The sequence below is a fragment of the Palaemon carinicauda genome, chromosome 6 (assembly GCF_036898095.1).
Source record: "Palaemon carinicauda isolate YSFRI2023 chromosome 6, ASM3689809v2, whole genome shotgun sequence".
In the NCBI taxonomy this organism is placed as follows: domain Eukaryota; kingdom Metazoa; phylum Arthropoda; class Malacostraca; order Decapoda; family Palaemonidae; genus Palaemon; species Palaemon carinicauda.
Genome location: NC_090730.1, coordinates 148,552,614 through 148,577,491, shown reverse-complemented (window position 1 = coordinate 148,577,491; position 24,878 = coordinate 148,552,614). Strand labels below are relative to the sequence as shown.

General features: G+C 35.6%; 1 protein-coding gene across 1 annotated transcript in view; it reads left to right on the top strand.

The window, feature by feature from the left end:
• The first annotated feature begins 19,722 nt into the window (after positions 1-19,722).
• The window catches only part of Cdc50 (cell cycle control protein 50A), an 80,283-nt gene continuing 75,127 nt past the window's right edge, over positions 19,723-24,878 (top strand). Inside the window, exon 1 of the mRNA XM_068375513.1 lies at positions 19,723-19,876. Within this exon, the coding sequence (XP_068231614.1) occupies positions 19,834-19,876 (43 nt within the window). The 5' untranslated portion in view covers positions 19,723-19,833. The remainder of the gene's footprint in view (positions 19,877-24,878) is intronic.

Below are 24,878 nucleotides of genomic sequence, written 5' to 3'. Positions count from 1 at the left end.
GGTAGCGTCATAGCCTCTGTACCATGGTCTTCCACTGTCTTGGGTTAGAATTCTCTTGCTTGAGGGTACACTCGGACACGATAGTCTATCTTATTTATCTTCCACTTGTTTCATGAAGTTTTTATAGTTTTTATATGAAACATTTATTCTGATGCTGTTATTATTATTATTATTATTATTATTATTATTATTATTATTATTATTATTATTATTACCATAGTTGGAAAAGTAGGATGCTATAAGCCCAAGGGCTCCAACAGGGAAAAATAGCCCGAGAGGAAAGGAAATAAATAAATTATGAAAAGAAATAAAAAATGTAAAAAATATTGTAAAATATTTAATTTTCCATTAATTCTCGTATAGTTTATTTACTTCCTTCTTTCCTTTCCTCACTGGGCTATTTTTCCTTGTTAAAGCAGTTGTGCTTACAGCATCTTGCTTTTCCAACTAGGTTTGTAGCTTAGATGATAATGATAATGGTAGTAGTAGTAGTAGTAGTGGTGGTGGTGGTGGCAGTAATAATAATAATAATAATAATAATAATAATAATAATAATAATAATAATAATAATAATAATACACGAGACGGAATTTAAAAAAAAAAACAGGTTTAACATACAGGGGAGGGATATGTTTCTAAATGTTTTTAATTCTATGTTGCTTTCTGTTTCTATGGCACGGCAAGAATAAAAAAAAAAAACCCTATTGAGCACTGCTTCGTTGCATTGTAAAACGAAGCAGATAACTAGAGTTAGATAAATAGATAAAAATAAATGCACATTTTGTTTTTTCTCTCTTTCTTAAAGTAAGTCACGTCCTGGAATTAGTGACGAGACCAAGAATTCAACCGAGGCAAATAAAAGTACCACCCCTTATCAACACGCGACTAGCCCAGGGTGGCATCGGGAAAGAGTAAACGTTAACTAAGCTTGCAAAAGGAATCAGACAAAGCACGATAGTCAGTGGAATAATAATAATAATAATAATAATAATAATAATAATAATAATAATAATAATAATAATAATAATAATAATAATAATAATAACTTACTATGCCACTGACAAGTCACTAACAAAGATTCACCTCTTGGTATTTTTTTTTCTTATTCTCTTTTAAGCGTTTAAGGAACGGAGGCAAAAGAGGTTTTTGGGGAGCCACAGACATTAATTGTATGGTCGGTACACCGATGACGCATTATGATGTTTAAAGTCAGTCCAAGAACACTATAACATGCAACTTTTGGGAAAGGATTCTAACATTTTCCGTTGGAGCCCTCGGGCTTATAGTATCCTGCTTTTCCAACTAGGATTATACAGCTTAGCAAGTAATAATAATAATAATAATAATAATAATAATAATAATAATAATAATAATAATAATAATAATAATAATAAGTTAGAGAAGAAAACAATAAAGTAATTAAAAGGCAGTCTTTCGCTAGGTATTGGACCCGCAGTCTTCCACACGTCCACGCTTTTATTAATACTTACAGTAGGCCTAACACTGAATACCGTGCGAGTTAGAGGAGTTGAGATATGAATGTATTTATACCCAAAGCTCTTCGTGGAAGTGCTTCATGAGGGAGTTATTGTAAGGAGCAATTTAGCACGGAAGGGATATAAAAATTAAGTAGCCAGTCAGAAAGGGAATCAGAGGTATGGATCTTCTGCTTATGCAATTAGCATAGTTATCCATATACTCTGAGTCATATACTGTTGCTCTCGAATATTATGATGCAATTAAAATTTCTACCCGAATACTCTAGCAATAAACATAAAATTATTATTACTATTATCGTTACTGTATTAATTTTACCAGCTAGTATACAATCGTAGTTGGATTAATAGGATGCTACGATAACACGAACGGAGAAGTAAAAGATAAACTATAAATGAGAGATAACAAAGTTAAATAGATAAATAACCAACGAACTGAAAAGATATTTATGTCAATTTGCTTAAAAATGCACCATGTTCAAATTTCTTTAGTTTAAAGGTTTAAATGCTACTCATGAATGGCAGAGACAAGGGCAGTGACATTTCCCTATTAAGCAGGACAATGCCTTGGAGACTGACCATATATACATATGATCAGCGCCCAAGACCCCTCTCCACCCAAGCTAGGACCAAGAATGGCCAGGCAATGGCTGCTGATAACTCAGTAGATAGATAAATAGGCTACCCCAAACCCCCATCCTTAGCTCTTAAGGATAGTGAGGTTGCAACGGCCAAAGGAACTAACGAGTTTGAGCGAGACTCGAACCCCAGTCTGGCAAACACCAGGCAAGGACGTTACCAACAAGCTGCCACAACCCTTTAACGTTGCAAATGAAAAGAGCTGAGTTAGACCAGATAGAATGTAAATGACCTGGTAACGATCATACTGTATTTTGAGTTTTATTGAGGAATAATATCCTCGACCATTATTTCCACCTTTCATTAATTTCAGCTAAATTTCAGTTAATGAATTCAGTAATGGCAACAACCACAGGTCTGCTCTCTGTGGATGGTATCGCTGCAAGGCGAGTAGCATTATCTGCATTCGAAAAAAAAAATTGTTTTTAAAGCCAAACTACATGTCATATGTTTATGATATGAAATTTAAATGACTAAGAACACAACCCTTAGGAACACCAAACTTTACATTCTTGTAGCTCCTATTATGTCCATCAGTAATTATGCTTTGTAGTCTATTTTCTTTTAGAATTCAATAATAATATAGATATTGTTCACCTATTCTTATCTGTTCAAGTTTGTAAACAAATGCCTCATGTTTAACACTATAAAAACCACGCTAAAATACAAGACCAATAATACAAAATTCATGACCAGAATTATGAAATTTATTTAAAAAAACTAAGAACTGTAAGTAGAACATCACGAGATTCAAGACCCAAGCAAAATTCAAACCGTGAACAAGGAAACGGAGTATTATTCTCAGTACAGTATATGTATTCAAAAGTTTTGTCAAAAAAGTTAAAAAACTTTAGATAATATGGGAATCATAAAAATTGAGCCATAATAGGCAGGGCTAAAGCTACCATGATCACGTTTACCTGATATAATAATATAACCGTAATATAACCAATTCTCCAACGAGAGTAAAGAAAGAACGTGTCCGAGCTAACTGGTAAATAACTGATAACTTACAAGTAGGGGCTATAAAAATAAGCTGGTTTAATTATAAAAGAAAAATAAAGGGAATAGTGTCTACACCACCATAAGCACCAGGGTCAAATCAGTGTCTCCTAATTTCGCGAAACTGAAAAATTAATGTAGTCAATTTAGCTCCCGAAGAAAAGAATAATATGAAGATTGGGTTTTAATTAAACTACGTATTATCAAGCACATAAGACAAAATTAATAACTTCTATGTGAAGGCAAGAGAAACCCTGTAAGTACCGGGTGAACTACATAGCAACAAAGGCAAACATGTATATATCATAAGGACATGACATAATACCTTCATAGAATTAATAACAGATGAAATCTTGAGAAAGTTATGTCAAGACATGTTTATGAATTACTCTACTTTAATGGCTGTTTTACTGGTCCTGTCACGCATGAAACCCCAGTGCCCTACAGGACCTACTACAATATTTCTTATGGGTATCACACAGCTTATTCCGTGTTAATTGTAAGATCCACATTATCGAAGCACTTAGAAAATAAGTCTTCAGCTTCTTGAAAGTCGTTATCTTCAGTCCTTCACAAATCTAGTGGGGACTTGCTATACGCAGGATCCACTTAGACATACAGTAGACCAAGGCCAATATATAGTAGACGTACGTACATATCCAGTAGAAAAGATAATTTGAGTTTCTTCATGAATTTAGTTTCCTCATGAATTTGAGTTTCTTCATGAATTTGAGTTTCTTCATGAATTTGAGTTTCTTCGTGAAATTTACAGTTAGAAACCTTCATATATTCCTCTGCATAGCTTAACATTGATAATTTTCCTTTAGTGTCGAAAAGCATGCTAAACAGAAACTACGTGAAATATGAACATACAGGCTAAGATCGAAATAATCCTGAACCACAGATACGGTACCAAACAATGGATTAAGGAATTCAAATTCCACCAATCTTCGATCATTTTGTTACTATTTCCCAACGTACCTTAGAATATCCCCCTTTTATTTTACAAATGTTCAGAAAGCAGCATAAACCCCGGCTGTGTTCTACTGTACACCATCGGTACAATTAATGGACGTTAAAGGCAAATTTTTATATCCTGGGTAGAAATGTCAAGTTGTGATCGTTTAATGTTATGTTAAATTTACTTTTTTAAGTTGAAATGTATTTATGAAAGTGAACGAAAGAGCCATGAAATCTTCCTTCAACCATTGCAAGTTGCAACAATTCCAGATAGTTTATCTAATATGTAGCGTGGTATGGTACATCCCCATGCATACCTGGTAAGGTGGAAGTATTTAATGTCCTCCTTACCTCATTTCTGATGATGAATTATCTGGAATTGTTGCAACTTTCAATTGTAAAAGGAAAGTTTCACGGTTCTTTCGTTCACTATTTCAAAATAAATTTTCCATCAACACTTGGGTTGCACTATCTGCTTTAGACTGTTACTTTTCCACGTCTTGATTTTAAGAATAAAGACAATGATCATCTTGAAATAAATAAAACAAACATCAGTATATTGCCCTATATTAAACCAACTTAAGCAGTCTGCACAAAAAGCATATGTATAGTAGGCCCTGGACCCACTTACGCCTACCCCTTATCCCTTCATCAAGCACCCCAGTCCCGACCGAAGGAGAGAAAGGCCACACAAAACTTCGCGAATGATATATTTATACAGTACATTTCATTAATAGTGAACGAAATAATTAAAACCTAGGATGTAGCGTTAAATCACAATAGAAATGTCGTTTAGGACAAATTTTCGAGATTAAAGTGGCAACAAGAGTAACTAAGACAACCATAGCATTATGGTATAAACTTTCATGACGCACTACAGCAGTACGCACGAGAGAGAGAGAGAGAGAGAGAGAGAGAGAGAGAGAGAGAGAGAGAGAGAGAGGAGGTTGTTGCCATTAGGACAAATGTGAATAATGAGTTAATATAAATTAATGCATGATGAGGACATGGGTGATGAACTGGGATAGCGAAAAAAACTCGTTAAATATAGCTCGTTTTAAAAAGGATCGACAACAATTGTTCAGAAGAAATAATGTTTAGAAATTAGGATTAAGACGATTTTCCAATTAAATGTTAAATTTTTCTATTGATGTGGATGGTTGACCAGTGTTTCTGTGAATGGTACATTGTTATTGCTGAAGGTTAAAGTAAGAAATGAAATAAGAGCGAGGGAGCCTTAAAATCATAGCACTGAAAAACGGTTTATTCGTAAATTAGCGATTGCTCAGGACGTTCTTACGGGCATTAAAACACTCATAAATAGGGAATCGTTTTTTCTTCTTTTTTTTTCATCCCCTGAACGTGGCGAAAGGGATTGCATATCGCCATGATCAGCTAAGCTGTTCTAGTCTGGGCCACCCATACTACGTTAGTTTACTGTGAGCGATCAGACGAAAATATCCCACCATCACCATGGTGATCAAAACTGACCAATCCCTAGATAAAAATTGACGTCTGAGTCCTTTGTCTTGCAGTGGAATATAAACGGTAGCATTTGTTGTTGGTCTTGTGGATGGAAAATAAGCATAAACTCACACACACATGTATATATATATATGTATATATATATATATATATATATATATATATATATATATATATATATATATATATATATATATATATATATATATATATAATTAAATTAGTAAAACCCCAGTTGTTGTAATTGTGCTTATTCCCCTTTTGAGTTGAAACCCTTATTCTCTACTAAGAAACATACTGTACCTGTCAATTCTTTGTCAGAAAATTGTAAAATGTAAATGAAATCGCGTCGTACGTTTGGCACCGCATTCCAAGAGTGATTGAGTAACATGTTATGTAAGTTTCATTTTTTTTCTTTTGTGTGCCAGATATTCGTACTGAGATTGGCAGAGACTATAGTACTATACACCTACATTTCTTATGTAATTTAGAAAAAAAATTATATATTTAAAACCTTAGCTTAATGCGAACTGCATTCCGTACTCAGACAATCTTTGTAGCCAACGATTTGAAGCATCAGATTCATATTAGCGTCATGTGACAAAGCCACAGACTAATGTAATATGTAGTACCCAGGAATTATTTTATCGATGTTTAAGGAGTCACGTTTTCAACATGCTTACTAAGAAAAGTTGAACGTGTTGAATAAGATTGGAAACGTTAAGTTTAGAAGGCTAAAAGTGTAAAGCAAACGGATTTTATTTGCTCATTTCCTAATCATCTGCTGGCTGTCAATGATTAGTGATTAAAGTGATAGATGGGGGCGGTAATTCGAGTTTTCGTACTTCTAGATATTGGTATAGCCTAATTTAGGTAATCGGTGATTTCCCCTTTAAACTAAATAGAACAGGATAAAACTTTAGGTATAGTTCTTTGTTTTAGATTTCACCTTCATTAGTCTAGCAATGTTTCAAATGAAAATAAGTCACTATATACTACTTAGAGGTTATATCTTGGGCCTGGATTTCTGATAGATTATTCGTATCGCTTTCAAATCAGTCGGTTCATAGGTAGTTAGCTATTCAAACACGGGTCTTTGTTTGAACTTAGGCCTAAAGGATGGCTGGGTCATGGGGGTTGTGTTGGGATGTGTTTAGTATTTTGCTGACTCAGTGACAAGGTACGAATTGACCAACAATGATGCACATCCACAATGATTAAAGTGACCATCATGTTTTAAACTCTATTATTTATTCATTTGTGTAACCTTCATAAGTTTTAGCCCAGCTGCTAATTGTGTAACCTTCAAAGCAACTTGGGATCTAACACAGGCCACCTTTTTTTTATTCTTTTGGCGAAGAAACGACATGTTTACAAAACAATGGTGGAGCTGAAACAAAGACGCCTGTCGAGATATCCTGATACACGTCACAGAAAATCAAGAGAACAGATCGCTCTAATCCGGAAAAAGTTTTATTTCTGAGGATTCTATACTAAGTTTTTTCTTTTTATTTGTGAGGACACTTCGTAGTACATCACAAGGTTAATGTACAATATAACGATGGCCTCGAGAAGACCACTTGTTTACTAATCAGGAAGCGTTCAAAACCACTGCTTCTTTCATGGTAAGCAATCAGAACTCTCTCTCTCTCTCTCTCTCTCTCTCTCTCTCTCTCTCTCTCTCTCTCTCTCTCTCTCTCTCTCTCTCTCCACACATTGCTTGGACTTGTGGGCAAAAACTATACAGTTGTCATATTCGTTAGAAGTCAGAAATATTTTCCTCTTTTTCCTTGTTTTACTATGCATTTGTTTATTTACTTATAAGTTTAATTCCGTCTTTTGTTTTGCAGTGGTGAATAGTTTTATAGAGTATTACGCGCACACACCTTTTCCTCTCTTATGCGTAGTAACAAAAACTGCGCATGAGTTTGTACCGTTTTAATACCCAATTAACTTGCTTTCTGTACACACACACACACACACACATACACACACACACACACACACACACACACACACACACACACACATATATATATATATATATATATATATATATATATATATATATATATATATATATATATTTATATATCACAAACACTCGTGATTTCAATTAATGTAAATATCAACCACAATGGCTTTTTAAACCGAATTCTATCTTGGGAATATATATCCACTGGAACTCATGTTATGGTAATAGCTTCTGGCCGGGCAGAGATTCGAACCCCTGCCTATTCAGCCGAAAACCATGCCTGCGAGGACTCTACCAATGAAACACACACACACACACACACACACACACACACATATATATATATATATATATATATATATATATATATATATATATATATATATATATATATATATATATATATATTCAGCCGAAAACCATGTCTGCGAGGATTCTACCAATGAAACACACACATATACACAGATACACACACACACACACACTCACATATATATATATATATATATATATATATATATATATATATATATATATATATATGTATATATATATATATATAATGCACATTATCTTTGCACATAGGATCACAAATAGAAACATTCACGAAAAAAAATAGATTTATATTTAGCATCCTCTTCAGAACACACAAAGGAATGGGGATGGTCCCTTCGAAAGCTAAATATAATTTTCATATTTCGTCAATGTGGTTTTTTTTATCTATCTATCTATCTATCTATCTATCTATATATATATATATATATATATATATATATGTATATATATATATATATATATATATATATATGTATATATATATATATATATATATATATATATATATATATATTCACTTTCTTTGCAGTTTAGAATCTTTTAAAGTTATAGATTAGATAAAAGTCTTGCCTTCTCCATAATAAAGCTCAACATTACACAGTATTCCAGAAGTTTTATTCCAGATGCGACCAGATTTTGGAATGATCTTAATCTAGCGGTTAAATCGGCGGGACTTCAAAAGATCAAACTTTCTCTAAATGCTTTTCTGTCGAGCAGGGTGGTTATAGTTTCGACTCAAAATTAATATGACTGATTTATATCTTAACTTCGTTCTTATTATCTTTTTTTATTATTTATCATGTATAATTTATTCGTTATTTCTGCTTTTCCAAGTATGATTGTAGCTTAGCTATAGTCATTTTTTTTAGCGAGGCAGATTTGCACCGACTTTTTAGCTCGGAAACGTTTCCTGATCGCTGATTGGTTGGACAAAGATAATTCTAACCAATCAGGCAGCAGGAAACTTTTTCCGAGCTTAAAGGGCAACGCAACGAGTCAGTGCAAATGCGCCTCATTAAAAAAAATTGAGTATAGTAATAATGATAATAGTAATGGGAGAAAAATTGGAAAATCCACCTAGCCTAGGCTGATGAGGAAATTGGGAAATCCACCTTCGGTGGTGAGTAAATGCAGAATCCTCTGATTTGGGGATCCCCCCCCCCCAAAAAAAAAGGAATAAAAAAAAACTTCATATGAAGAACATGAAATATTTGCTAGACTCGAGGATAAAAACCGAATGCCAATATGGAGAGTGTAGGCTGTAAAATGTCTGCCTTCTTTTATACTTCTCTTATGGATGGAATGTATGATATCCGGAGAAAATTGTGATGGAGATATTTCTTAGTTGTCTTTTATCTACTACTGAGAATTCTATATATTTTTTCTGTTCATTCCTATAGAAGTTCGTAATGTACAAAAAAAAAAAAAAAAAAAATAATAACACGCACTCTTTTCTTCAATCAATCATCAGTACTTTTTCATTTAGCGTCACCTCTATCATCTAAACAATAAGATACGTTATTTTTAAGAATTAACTTTTTATTTCACGTATTAAGAGATAGTAGGTTGGTCAAGGCACCAGCCACCCATTGAGATACTACCGCTAGAGAGTTATGAGGTCTTTTGCCTGGCCAGACAGTACTACATTGGATTCTCCCCTCTGCTTACTGTTAATTTTCCCTTTGCTTACATACACACACACACACACACACACACACACACCGAATAGTCTGGCCTATTCTTTACATATTTTCCTCTGTCCTCATACACCTGACAACACTGAGATTACCAAACAATTCTTCCTCGATCAAGGGGTTAAGTACTGCAATGTAATTGTTCAGTGGCTGTTTTCCTTTTGGCAAGGGTAGAAGAAACTCTTTAGCTATGGTAAGCAGCTTTTCTAGGAGAAGGACACTCCAAAATCAAACCATTGTTCTCTGGTTCTTGGATAGTGCCATATCCTCTGTACCATGGTCTTCCAGTCTTCGGTTAGAGTTCTCTTGCTTGAGGGTAAACTTGGTCCCACTATTCTATTTTATATCACTTCCTCTTGTTTTGTTAAATTTTTTATAGTTTATATATGAGACATATATTTTAATGTTTCTGTTCTTAAAATATTTTATCTTTCCTTGTTTCCTTTCCTCAGTGGGCTATTTTCCTTAGAGACCTTGGGCTTATAGCATCCTGCTTATCCAAATAGGGTTGTAGCTTAGCTATTAATAATAATAATAATAATAATAATAATAATAATAATACAAAGCCGTTTGAAGCCATACATTTAACAAAGTAGAACTCCAAAAGATACCCTTTTCACCACCCTACGAGTTAATCTTGAGTCACCGTATGGGTGTTGAATATTCTTAGTTATGCATGATTTTATGTGGAAGATTCAATTTTGATACGCCGCTTATTTCAAATGTTAGCCATGTATGAAATTTCAAATAAACTCAATTCGAAAACGGTTGGACTATCACCTATGATATTTAGGGGCATTTCATCCACATTGAGACACGGGCCATTGATAAATCTACGTTGCCGTGAAATTATTATAGATAAGGTATGCTAAAGGTAGCTTGGGTTGGCTGCTGGGGGAATGCTCTCTCTCTCTCTCTCTCTCTCTCTCTCTCTCTCTCTCTCTCTCTCTCTCTCTCTCTCTCTCTCTCTCTCTCTCTCTCTCTCTCTCTCTCTCTCCAGCATTTCTTTCACCGCGTTTACGTTGGAATTTTATCCCCAGAATGTGTAGAGACTCAACGAGGTGCAGGCATTTGCGATCTGAAACATGGTCTATAATTTCTATGCTTAATAATTGTTCTCTTTTAAATGTTCCATGACGAGTTTTCTGATAAATGCGAAATTAAGCTCCATCTTGAAGATGGCAGGTGAGGCGCTTCGAAAGCTTGGCAATTACTAATTTGATGTATGAGAGTTGTGACATGTAAACTCGTAAGGATGCTGCTGTTCTTTTAAAAACGCCTGGTAGAGGTAGTGGTGGACTGGGATCAGGTGAGTCCTGGGTGGGGTCGCGAGTGGATTACTTTTATGAGGATCTGGCTGGTCTGCACATTCTTGTCACAGGTTATAAGATTAACCATTTTCATATCTACAGTGAGGTGTTTATTGATTATTTTCCTTATACACATATAACTTGAAACCCGTAAGCACCGCACTACAACATCTTTTCTTCTCATCTTTATCAATTCCTGGTATCTTTCCGTTACCCAGCTTCTTAATTCCCGCCCTAACATCACCAGAAGCCACCTCCATAAATATTCTCAATGTTGAACAAACCTTTCCACTCCTTAGTCGTTCACCTCTCCGCCTTTCTGTTTGATCTTTCACGTTCAACACATCTTCAAAACACTCTCAATCGACCATGGAAAAACTCTTCTGTTTTTATGAGATCCGTCTCTTCATTAACATTACTCTATTCCTTTACTTCTATGTAGCGCAGTTTTTTCTCTCTCTGTGTTCTGGCTCATCTTTTTACCTTTATTTTTATCGCCTTTTCAGTCTTTCTTTCTTCTTGACTACCCACTCATCCCTCTGTTTATATGCGCAGTCATGGCCTTTTCACTCGTTCAGCTGTAACTCAAATAATCTGTTTCTTTTACTAAACATAACAAGGGCGCGCGTGCGTGCACACACACACACATACAAACACACACACACACACACACACATATATATATATATATATATATATATATATATATATATATATATATATATTATCATTATTATTATCATTATCATTACTTGCTAAACTACAACCCTAGTTGGAACAGCAGGATGCTATAAGCCCAAGGGCTACAACAGGGAAAATAGCCCAATGAGGAAAGGAAAAAAGGAAATTTTATAAAATATCTTAAGAGTAGCATTAATATAAATATCCACTATATAAACTATAAAAAGTTTAACAAACCAGAAGAGAAATAAGATAGAATAGTGTGCTCGAGTGTACCCTCAAGCAAGAGAACTCTAACCCAAGACAGTGGAAGACCTCGGTTTCAGAGGCTATGTCACTACCCAAGACTAGAGAACAATGGATGGATTTTAGAGCGTCCTTTTCCTGGAAGAGCTTCTTATCATAGCTAGAGACTCTTCTACCCTTACCAAGAGGAAAGTGGCCACTGAACAATTACATTGCAGTAACCCCTTTGGGTGAAGAAAAATTGTTTGGTAATCTCAGCGTTGTTAGGTGTATGAGTATAGAGGAGAGTATGTAAAGGATAACCCAGACTATTAGGCGTGTGTGTGTGTGTGTGTGTGTGTGTGTGTGTGTGTGTGTGTGTGTGTGTGTGTGTGTGTGTAGGCAAATGGAAAATGAACCGTAACCAGAGAGAAGGATCTAATGTAGTACTCTCTGGCCAGCCAAAAGATCCCATAACTCCCTAGCGATAGTATATATATATATATATATATATATATATATATATATATATATATATATATATATATATAAGTATATATATATGTATATATATACATACATATATATATATATATATATATATATATATATATATATATATATATATATATATATTCCAGAGATCTCGTTTTAGTAGGCTACATGGTACGAGGACATTTTGAAAACCTGCTTCGACGTCAGCGCCTCCCGCAAGGCCAATGTGAGCACTGGGAGAAAAGATGTTTATCATTTAAATTCCATAAATATAATAAAAGAAGAAGTGTCTGGCATAATTTAGACTATGATTAGCTTTTTATACTAGCTTATATAATTGATATAAAACATTTGATTATAAACAAAAGTTTTGACTTCGAAAGAAGAATGATTAATCATAAATTCGAATTGATTTCGTACAAAATTTGTATTTTTGGCGCAAGAGTTTTGTAACTTCAAAGCAAATACACATGGGAATTAAAGTATCAATTTTTTTGCACAGAGATTTTAAAAAAAGATACTTAAATGAATAAAGGTAATGAAATTATTAATTAACTTGAAGTCTGCAGGAGACATGTAAACTTTAATATAGCCTAATGTCCGATTATGCATATCAGTTTCTTTGGGGGAAAGAAAATCTCGTCTAGCCTTTTCTATAGAAATCAATAACAGGAGACTGACAACAATAATCCAAACAGCCTCTGTAACGTAACAACAAATGGCGAAGGCAATGCTCCCTAGTATGGGAAATAAAACCTATGCTAAAATTTAATGGCAAAGTGCTCTCTCTCTCTCTCTCTCTCTCTCTCTCTCTCTCTCTCTCTCTCTCTCTCTCTCTCTCTCTCTCTGCCGAGTCCCAAATTAACATCGAAATAAAAATCTACACCTCCTGGCGTGTTCTGTTGCGTTTACCTCGAATTTTCGTTCAAGTTATGGTCTTGCGCATTAAAAAAATATGAGGTAATAATAATTGAATCATGAGTAAAATAAGACGTCAACACGGATGGTGTTTTCGTTAGTTTTATTTGCCATTGCAGTCTTCTTCTTCCCGGTTTAACTGAAGATTTTGAGACTGACATAAAAATATATACAAACTCCCCACCGTGAAAACCCGCTATGTTTTCTTAAATAACAAATCCTTTCATTTCAAGGCATTAAAGCACATTTTCAGCAATGTTCCAGGCAAGATCTACTGTATCCTTACTCTGAACGAGCGAAAACTTTTGAAAGGAAACGACACTTACTGGGAACAATGTTCTCCGGTGAGCTTTAGCGGTCAGAGTCAAAGGAATCTCTCCCTTGTTCGTGAGTCACCGATGGCTTAAGTAAATACCAATATCACCCGAAAGACTTGCACTCGTCTTCAGTGTGATCATGCGCACATCCAGGGGCCACGCCCACTCTTCTTCGACCGTTCTTTTCTCTTTCTTTTCCTCCACGTCCAAATACATCAGCCTTTTCGCCTCTCCCGCCACTCCTTAGTTGACATTTTCAGCGTCTTCACAGGAAGAGATGTCTTTCATTCTAAGTCGCTGACACACACACACACACACACACACACGTTTTGTCTAGTTAAGGATATTTTATCCCAATTAAAAACCATAATCCGAACTTTTACAATGAAACCTGATTTGCATTCTACCTTACGCATAATTATCTCAACATTTGCCCTTTAAAGACGAAAATTCACCGCAGAGTATACAATCATAGTAACAAATTCATTCACATTTAATATAATCATTTAATTATTCCAGACTAGCGAAAATACACGCGCATTCAAAAGACTTGGGCTACAAAGAAAATAATGAGTTATCAGCAATGATGGTAGAGTTCTACCGTTTAATTTAATTCGTTATAAATTTGAAATCCAAAAGTACTTGTAAGAGGGAAAAAATATAGCAATCAATATTTTTCATTTTCAGTAGATGTAAAACAGAAGAGCGATATAAACATTATTAACATTGTTAAAAGGAGGCAGATCTAAGAATAACAACTTATCAATACCGAATGTTTACATCTAATAACTTGAATTAATAGCCGTGTGGCAACTCTTACAATTCGCAAGACATTATAAATTTTTTCGTCTTATCGACCTAGCCGGTAGATTACGTGGTCATGTGATCGATAAGACCGAAATTCTGCTCGGTAACATGCTATGCTGATCATTTAGGGACTCAGGGGAAGACGCTTTCGCCTTATTGTGTTCCTGATTCTTCTGCTCACTCCGCAAAACATGTTTGCGGGCACTGTCAAGAAATAAATTGGCGCAAAGCCTCCTAGCGTACACCAAGTATTATTATTATTATTATTATTATTATTATTATTATTATTAGCCAAGCTACAACCCTAGTTGGAAAAGCAAGATGCTATAAGCCCAAGGGCTCCAATAGGGAAAAATAGCCCAGTGAGGACAGGAAATAAGGAAATAAATAAATGATGACAACAAGTTAACAATAAATTAAAACTTTAAAGGCCACTCATGAATGGAAGATGCCATATCAAGCAGGACAAAGCCCTAGAGACTGACCATATATACTAGAGACTGACCATATACATATGATCAGCGCCCAAGCCCTCTCTCCACCTAAGCTAGGACCAAGGAGGGCCAGGCAATAGCTGCTGATAACTCAGCAGATAGACCTGTAGGTTCCCCCAAACCCCCCATCCTTAGCTCACAATGATGGTGAAGTTACATCGACCAAAGAAACTAACGAGTCTAAGCGGGACCCGAACCTAGTCTGGCGTTCACCAGTCAGGGACGTTACCACATCGGCCACCACAACCCTAATTGAACTTTTTCCTGTAACATTAAAAGTAAAAGTTTAACTTTCACTTTTGTCCTTTTCTAACTTAGAATAAGAAAAGATACCATTTTATCAGTTTTGGCAACATTTTGTGGTATTTCAAAACTTTTTTTCAGTTTTATGTTCAGTCTTATGTACCCCGTCAGCGTTCTGCTATGATTTTGCAACAACATCCACTCCTTTATGCTGGTCTCTTAAATTTCGTAATTTGGTGCATTAAAATAAATGTTCCGTGTTATGTTCTTTGTACAGGTCACAAACATCATCTACATCCCTCTGAAATTTTCTTTTATGTTGAAGATGTTTTACTTTACTTTCATGACCACAATTGGCTTATCCATATCTAATAATGATTAATCTAACATAAGGTTTTAGTCCATTCCCCTTCATATATATATTTTTACCATCCCTTTCTTCTTTCCTCGAATTGTTTCCTCTTTTTCCAGAATTATTTTAGCTTTTCTTTTCCAATCCTTTTCCCACAATATCTGAATTCTTCTATTTTTATTCTATATTTACTACAAATTTCTTCAAAGCTCCTGCTCCAGCAATTTCCATTTTGATTCTGCGATTAATCTGTAATTACTTCCCTAATTAATCTCTTTTCGTGAGTCTATGTTATGAAGCAGCACATTTTCTTATAGTCTATTCTAGTTATAAGACACTGACCATTCTTGCTTCTGCTATTATACTTCTTATCGTTCTGTATAATATATTTTACAGACTTTTTATTAGCTTCTCTCTTATTTCATTCCAAGTCTCTCCATTAGCAAAGACTGTTAGTCGAATCACTGTTTCGTGTATTTTCTGCATGACTCCCAATGTCGTATTTCCTATTCCCTTCATGACTCCATAGTTACGTATTTCTTGGACCATTAGCGCAACCATATTTTTTTGTCTTATTCGTACTCACTTCTTTGTTCCCTTTCTCACTGGGCCGTACTTCACCTTTGTTCTAATCTCTTCTTTCTCTTCCTTTCTTTTGTCAGCTATTAGGGCACCAGTCACCCGTTGAGATACTACCACTCATTCGGTCCTTTGACTGGTCAGACATTACTACATTGGATCCTTCTCTCTGGTTACGGTTCATTTTTTCTTTGCCTACACATACACCGAATAGTCTGGCCTATTCTTTACATACTCTCCTTGGTCCTCATACACCTGACAACACTGTGATTACCGAACAATTCTTCTTCACTCAAGATGTTAAGTACTGCCCTGTAATTGTTCAGTGGCCACTTTCCTCTTGGTAAGTGTAGAAGAGACTCTTTAGCTATGGTAAGCAGCTCTTTTAGGAGAAGGACACACCAAAATCAAACCATTCTTCTCTAAGTCTTGGGCAGTGCCATGGCCTCTGTACCATGGTCTTCCACTGTCTTGGGTTAGAGATCTCTTGCTTGAGGGTACATTAGGGCACACTATTCTATCTTATTTCTCTTCCTCTTGTTTTCTTAAAGTTTTTATAGTTTATATAGGAAATTTTTATTTAAATGTTACTGTTCTTAAGATATTTTATTTTTCCTTATTTCGTTTCCTCAGTAGGCTATTATCCCTGTTGTAGCCCTTGGGCTTATAGCATTCTGCTTTTCCAATTAGGGTTGTAGCTTAGCACGTACTGAATTTTGGGGGCCCTTGTGCTGGTCTGATAGTAAACCCTTCTAAAATATCAAAGCCCTTACAGTTACTCATTCCTGTGGAGAACATAATATCGTCTATAAATATCAGGAATTAAAAATCTAAATTCTTTGCCAGTGTATATTTTCTGCTTAAGCTAATAACATTTTCTGTCACTACTGCTTATATTTGGTACAAATATAGTCCCTTGTCTTACTTCTCTTTTAATCTCAATATCATCTGTTATCCCTGTGGGACAGTTAAAGACTGCTGCTAGTGCTTCTTTCTATCCTATTCTTTTTCTCATCTTTTTAATATATCTTTAAGACCTGATCTTTCGAAGAATTTATATGTATCCCAAAACCATACGTATACAGGTCCTCTCATGTATACAAGGTATAGTCGATTACTTAAATCCATCGAAAAAGTGGTGCCAATTACATTTTCCCTATTGGAGCCATGTAATAGGTTTATTTTGTTAAATTTTATCATTTAAGATTTAAGATGATCCTCCTTTTCATTTATTGAAATATCAATTTTGAAGAATGATTTGACTGGCATACAAAATATCTTATGAACTAAATCTGTTATTACAAGAAAAGTTAATCTCCCTTTGAAACACCAATACATTTGTTTAACTTACTGACGCAATTATATGACTAAAATTGACGATGACTAAGATTAATGTTTTGAGTTTGTTCTCAAAAAAGAAAAAAAAAATATCACCATTCATCGGTTGATCGAAACACAGTATTGACATATCAATGTGCATAGTGAAAAGAATGCTTGCAAATTATAGAAAATACTGCAGAAATATAAGAACGTATTGTGTCCCAACTGTTGTTCTAACATTGCTTACACGCACACAAATATAATGCCTTCAGCAATCGAACATCCCCCCAAATATGAATTTGTTGCCATGCTAGGCCGGAGATGTACTTGCATTAATGGATTATTACTAGGCACAATTCTCACAACTTATGAATTTTGTTGTGAGCTTCTTTTGGGGTTTTGTAACAGCTGTAACCAAATCTCAGAAGTTCACACTTAGTGAAAATGCTTTTACAGTTTATTACCTCCGCCAAGCTATAAAATTAAGTCGGTTTGTTTATTTATTTATCTTTGTGTCTGTGGACAGGATTACGTCAGAACTACTCTACGGATGTTGATGAAATTTTCACCATAGATAGGTCTTAGGTCATGAACGACCCCGTTGAATTTTGGAGATGATCCGGATCCCGATTTGCATTTTTCCCAATTTTAAAGATTACGAGAAATTGACGAATTTTGACGAAATTTCCACATCAGGTAAATCTTAAGCTATGGACAACTCCAACCATTAACCTTTGGAGATGATCCGGTACCGAATCCGGATTTGTAATTTTTCACAATTTTAAAGATTACTTTAAAACAAATTGATACATTGGATTTTCAACAAATTTCTTCAAATGCACAATTTATGCATCGAAAAAAAGAAGAAGAAAAAAAAACATGAAATTTAGGTGATACGGATGATCACGTTTCTCTGTCAACATTGCGCTCTTCCAAGGCCGTCTTGGCAATATTAATTGGCGGAGGTCTGAAATCTCTAATTGCTCTTGTTGATTATGTCTTATTCCCTTTTCTTTAGCCTTTTATTCTGCTCTGTGTCTTGTAACATAGTATTCTGATGTTCTAACAAGGCTTGCAGCTTTGATAATAATGATAACTGATAGGCCTAAGCAAGATTTTATTCTACTGCCATTTTTATAACGTACGTAGTGTTTTGTGATATATTACTGTAGCCACATATATAGCATTTAATTTCTTGGAACATCATTTGTTATTTTACGTGGCTTTGCCTAGTATGACAGACGGAGTAATCAGTCCATACAAGGGCAATGTCAACTTACTTGAAAGCGATATTGTCCAGATGCATTGGCTTAATTTTGCAATGATTTTTCAATATTTTTTTCGAGTCTTACCTTCATAAACGGCTCATCTCAATATTACTTTCCTTTTAAATATCATTCACCAAGTTTCAAAATATATTAGTCAAGTTGTCAGCTCAACCTATTCTTGGATCAACTACATTACTAGCTTGACAACAAGATACGAGAAAACTAATTCTACACGAATGTCATTGTAACCAACCACAATTATTTCAGAATTACAGTAAATACGCAAACCATTGATTAAAAATAATTCACAAACTAATTTGCTGTAATCTATTTCCAACTAACAAAATTCCATAACGTCATAAGTATTTCCGGCTACATTCTTCATTCCCACATCTAAAAGCTTTGCAACGTATCTAATTTATCCGGTTGAGTTTTTTTGTTGTTTCATAAAGTTAACAGAATTAACAAAATCGCTACATGTTTCCCAGCACAATTTAAACAAATTAAACTTACATTCCTTCTCAATACGCCCAAAGCTTTGGCAGAAAACCAAGCTAGAACAACCACCTCCATATAGTTATGTATATCATACGTACCCAATCCACTCCAGTATTGTAATGAATAGTTTTTTTTTTTTTTTTTTTTTTTTTTTTTCAAATTTTGGATTCGTGTGAGCAGTTCCACTTGCTATAGCTTTCTTATATTACATATATAAACAATATCTGATTCTGATTCTATGCACTCCTGCGGTAAACCATTGAGATTTAGGTGACAGCCACAAGAAACAGCGACAAAAGCAATAAAGCTGTCTATTTATAATGATTAAAGTGCTGCAAAATTTTTGTGCTATACGTTGCTGTTTACTATTTATGTTCTGTTTATTAGATTTATTTAAATAGTGACATTTTGTTAAAAAGAAAAGAAAATATACGACCAATCTTGTAAATGCGCTCAATAATAAATTGTTCACCCAATGAAATGCTGTCGTTAATGTTTTATTTTGTATCGCTCTGTACAAGTGGTACCGATGATTTGCTATTATCAAAAGCATAATACATATGGATAAAACTGAAGAATCCTATTTTGAATATAAAGAATTGAAGAATATGAGCTATTATATTTAATATCTAAATCATTTGGAGAAGTAAAATCGAAGTAGTCATTTTTAAAAGACTTCAGTCGTCCTTTTGACATTGCGAGTCACCATCAACAAGTCGATCGGATAGTAGACGTAAAAATGATTCCTCAACCTTCAAACCACGAACAAACGAAAACTCGAAGTAAGGTTCTCTTTATATTACAATTAAGTATAGCTGCTAATTTCTTGATTGTCCTCAAATTTATTAAGACTCTAATAATGATCTGTGAAATTCCAGAGATTCTCCTTGTTGGTGAAATAGGCTTATCAAGTTGAGGTGTGTCTAACCTGTCAAATCTATTTAATTGACACCTCTAGACAAGTCAAAATTGGATGTAATATATGTCAGCCTTGATTTATCAAGTCATAAGTAATATACAGTACTTCTTAGGATCAAAGAATGCTCGGGAACTCTTCCAGGTGGCTAAAAATTACCTTTTCAAATAGGTACAGTATTTTGAAGTACCTTTATCCTTGACATATTTTATGCAATATCGAAGTACAATGGTTTACCTTTTCAGTTTTATTGTCATACATTACCGGTCATTATAAGTCAAGTAGGTTAGTATTTGTAGAGTCTGGTATTGCTGATGCAACTCATATCTTGTGATCCATTTTTACTGTTGATAAATTATTTTAGGAAAATTTTGGGTTGAATTCAATTTCTCCCCACCTACCTCCTATGTTCAAATTTATATTTTTATTCCTTCTCACTGTCTAGTGTTTTATCCATTTCTGACCATTGATATTAGGTAAAACCTATGAGTTTTTGTTTTCCTACCCTCAATAAAAACAAGTATGGGGATGCCAGTGGGAAACTGGGGTTTTGGGTGAGAAACCAAAAACGAGTGATTTTCAATAATAATAATGGTCAGAAATGCATATTAAACACAAGATAACCAGTGTGAAAAATATACGGTTCATGTAAGTGGCTTTAAATTAAAGTATATTTATATGTAAGTTATATGCTGTTCCTCAAATAAGTTTTGCTCCATCGTGGTTCACTTCCCTCGGAATCAACATATTCTCACTGGTTTTCTGTTCTGGCAAGCGATACATGGATGTGCTGTATACACCCATCCCCTTGGGTCACTTATTAAAGTGTCATAATGACCTATACTTTATATCGCATTTCTCAAAGGATTTTTCGGAGCCTTTGCTTATCAGCGGCCAGTTCTTCACGCGTTCATTAAAAATGGAGACCAACTAACCTAAACTTTACCCCCTAACCTAACCTACCAGCCGTGTCCTTACCTACTTACCTAATGGGGGAACTAACGCCCCCATGCGATCCCCCTTATTCTAAGTTAGACTTAATCATACATACACCCCAGTATCCTAATTACCTATACTTTATGTCATATTCCTCAAAGGATTTTCCCTCACTGTGGCTTGCTTCACTCCCAAATAGTGTAACCATGTTCTTGTTGGTAATCTGTTCTGCCAAACAGTTCATGGGTGAGCTGTGTGTGCCAATCATGTGGGTCATTATTTTAGGGATATTTTTAGCTTTTAGATGAGCAACAATTTCTTCATACTGAACGAAGAGCATTTTCAACATAACCAGTTAAGAAAATAGAAGTGAAATTTCTGTAAGGTTAGAAGTAATTTTCATTTTCCTGTTGGAGACACCTTCTTGTCATGGTAGTCGTGCTGGAACTTAAGGGGAGGATTGGAAAAAATGGCTGTTGTAGAACAATATCTGGGAACATGAACATAATAAGTTGGAAGTTCTCAATTGGTTAAAAGACCCAGGTAATGATTACATCGAGCTAATAAATAGAACTGCTGGTAAAAGCAAATGCAAACAACACATGTGCAGTAACTTATAATTAGTCTCCTAATAGTAAACAATGGACCTAGACAATGAAATATTCAAAATTTAATTGATCAATACTTGAGTTATTATGCCCCAGTCCCCATTGATAATATAGAGAAAAAGGCCAAACTAGCCAGCACTTGACATTTCTTATAGCTAATTCCAGTTCTGCTAGAAATTATTATATACTATGTGATGTCCAAATTTGTTGTTTTTCCTACTTGTTAACTTGTGTTTTATCCATTTCCGACCTTGAATATTGGGGAAGACTTTCTGTTCATGAGTTTTCCTACCCCCTTATATGAAAATTAGGGGGGGGATCCCAGTGGGAAACCAGGCTTTTGGGTAGGAAAGCCACAACAATTAGTGATTTGCTGCAATAGTAAAGGTCAGAAATACATAAGAAATTATCATTAGTCATAAAGAAAAAAATGCCAAAATAGCCACCACTCTTCCATTACTAATGTAGCAAATTCCAGTTTTGCTAGAAATTAAAGTATTGCAGTATATATTATCCCCTTATGAAGTACATAATATGTAATACCATTTTTGCACCTCAGGCTGTAGGCATTACTTTTAAATATACTTACCTTGTCCTTTTAGACCCTAAATGCACTCGACCTATTAACCCTTTTACCCCCAAAGGACGTACTGGTACGTTTCACAAAAGCCATCCCTTTACCCCCATGGACGTACCGGTACGTCCTTGCAAAAAAATGCTATAAATTTTTTTTTTCATATTTTTGATAATTTTTTGAGAAAATTCAGGCATTTTCCAAGAGAAGGAGACCAACCTGGCGTCTCTATGACAAAAATTAAGGCTGTTAGAGCTATTTAAAAAAAATATACTGCAAAATGTGCTGGGAAAAAAATGACCCCATGCCACCCCCCTTATTCTAAGTTAGACTTAATAATATATTCAGGTGGCCGCTATCATACATACACCCAAGTATCATAATGACCTATACTTTATATCATAATCCTCAAAGGATTTTTCCCTTACTGTGGCTTGCTTCACTCCCAAATAGTGTAACCATGTTCTCATTGGTAATTTGTTCTGCCAAACAGTTCATGGGTGAATTGTGTGTGCCAATCATTAGGGATATTTTTAGCTTTTAGATGAGCAACAATTTCTTCATACTGAATGAAGAGCATTTTCAACATAACCAATTAAGAAAATAGAAGTGAAATTTCTGTAAGGTTAGAAGTAATTTTCATTTTCCTGTTGGCGACACCTTCTTGTCATGGTAGTCGTGCTGGAACTTAAGAGGAGGATGGGAAAAAATGCCTGTTGTGGAACAATATCTGGGAACATGAACATAATAAGTTGGAAGTTCTCAATTGGTTAAAAAACCCAGGTAATGATTACATCAAACTAATAAATAGAACTGCTGGTAAAAGCAAATACAAAAAACGCATGTGCAGTAACTTATAGTTAGTCTCCCAATAGTAAACAGTGGACCTAGGCAATGAAATGTTCAAAATTTAATTGACTATTTAAGTTATGTCCCACTCCCATTAATCATACAGAGAAAAAGGCCAAACTAGCCAGCACTTGTCCATTTCTTATAGTGTATTCCAGTTCTGCTAGAAATAATATCCTTTACGATATCTAAATTTGTTGTTTGTTCCGTAACCGAAATACAAACCACGCTATTTACAAAGGGTTATTACTTTTAGCGTAGCTGAAATGGCGAGCCATTAGAATTTAACGAAGGTGTATTACCCCCGCGCTAGTTAGCGGGGGGGTAGGGGAGTGGTAGCTAGCTACCCCTCCTCCCCCTCACACACAGGTGAATACTCACTTTCACTTTTGGCTCGGACTGTGACAGACGTCTCTGTCTTGGTCCTCGCTTGGCAGCCATTGTCTGTTTTGTCTTTACTTAATCGCTTACTTTTCTTTTACTCAATATATATGTAAACATGTTTTCATGTTTGTATATATATTTGAGTATAGAAATAAGTAAGTTTCCTTTTCAGATGTGTGTGTGTAGTGTACGATATCTACGTGGAGGCCTCGGCAGTTAGGCCACCACGGCCTATTTTTATGGGTTGCGATCGAGTTTGACTTCGGTCTTTCTCTCTCTCTCTCTCTTGAGGTCGTTCACCCTTTTACTATGCTTTACTACGCCCTTGTAGCTTCCTTCCCGTGTGGGTGGGGTTGCTACGCCGTACATTTTGTCTCAATTAGTTTATGAATCTAATTGTAGTTGTTAATTTTTCAGCTTGTAGAACGATTCCTTTCGGGGTTTTCGTTTTTTCTTTAGTGTTCTTTCATTTTTAAATTACATAATTACATAGTTACATAATTATAATTGTTATAATTCTGTTTTGGTTACAGCTCTCCTTCCGCGAGTGTAAGTGGTCGTGAGGGCACGTGCCTGTTGTGTAATTCTTGTTCCTTTTCCTCGGGATTCCTCTTCGGAGCCTTCCCGGGGGAATGAATGTGTACTAATATTATTTGTTTTTTTTTTTTACAGTTACCGATCTAGTTCGTTTCTGTAATATAGCAACGGTGTGAGCTGTCTGGTTGAGTCCTGGGGATTCGGCTGTTGCTGCCTCCCCCCTTGTATTGTCGTTAGGGGCGTGTCTCCTTCTACTGGTAGTACTCCCGTGTTGACGGACAGCTCTCCAGTTCATTTTAGAACAGTCAGGAGGCTTGCCTCCTTGGGCGGATAACTTTCCTTCCGAGGGAAGTTTTTTCCTGTCCAGGCTTGAGCTTTTCCTCTTTTGGGGGGTTCTTCTCTTGCCTTTTTTTCGTGCGACTATGCTCTTGGTGCTGAGCGGTCGCACCTGCAGTTTCGCTCAAGGGGCTGGGCAACTGCAGGAGCTCCTCTTCGGAGGATTGCCCCTTTTTGGTCACTGGCTGACCAGTCTCTTCCACGAAGTGTTTCTCTTTCGTTCGCGAGAGAGTACACTCATAGAGACTCCTCTTCGGAGGTTTCTTCTGTTGCTGTTGCTGTTGGCCTCCCTCGCCGTAAGGCCCTCCGTCCGCCTCGTCGTAAGGGCCTCTCATCTCCCTATAAGGGTGCTTGAGGCGCCTTTTTGAATCTCCGTTTGCAGCCTACAACTTCTTTTTCTCGATCTTCCGTCTTGGTGCAGATGGACAGCAGTCTAATCTCGTCTTCCGACGGGCAACGGTCTTCCCGACGGACAACGGTCTTCCCGACGGACAGCGGTCTTCCGACGGACATCAGTCTCCCGGCGGACAACGATCCCTTCGGGGCAAAGGGTTGCCCCCACGGGGGTTCTTCCCTTGCGTGTCAGGGTTTCCCTGCGCGCCCTTCTGTTCGTCAGCGCTCTCCTGTTCGTCAGCGCTTTCAAG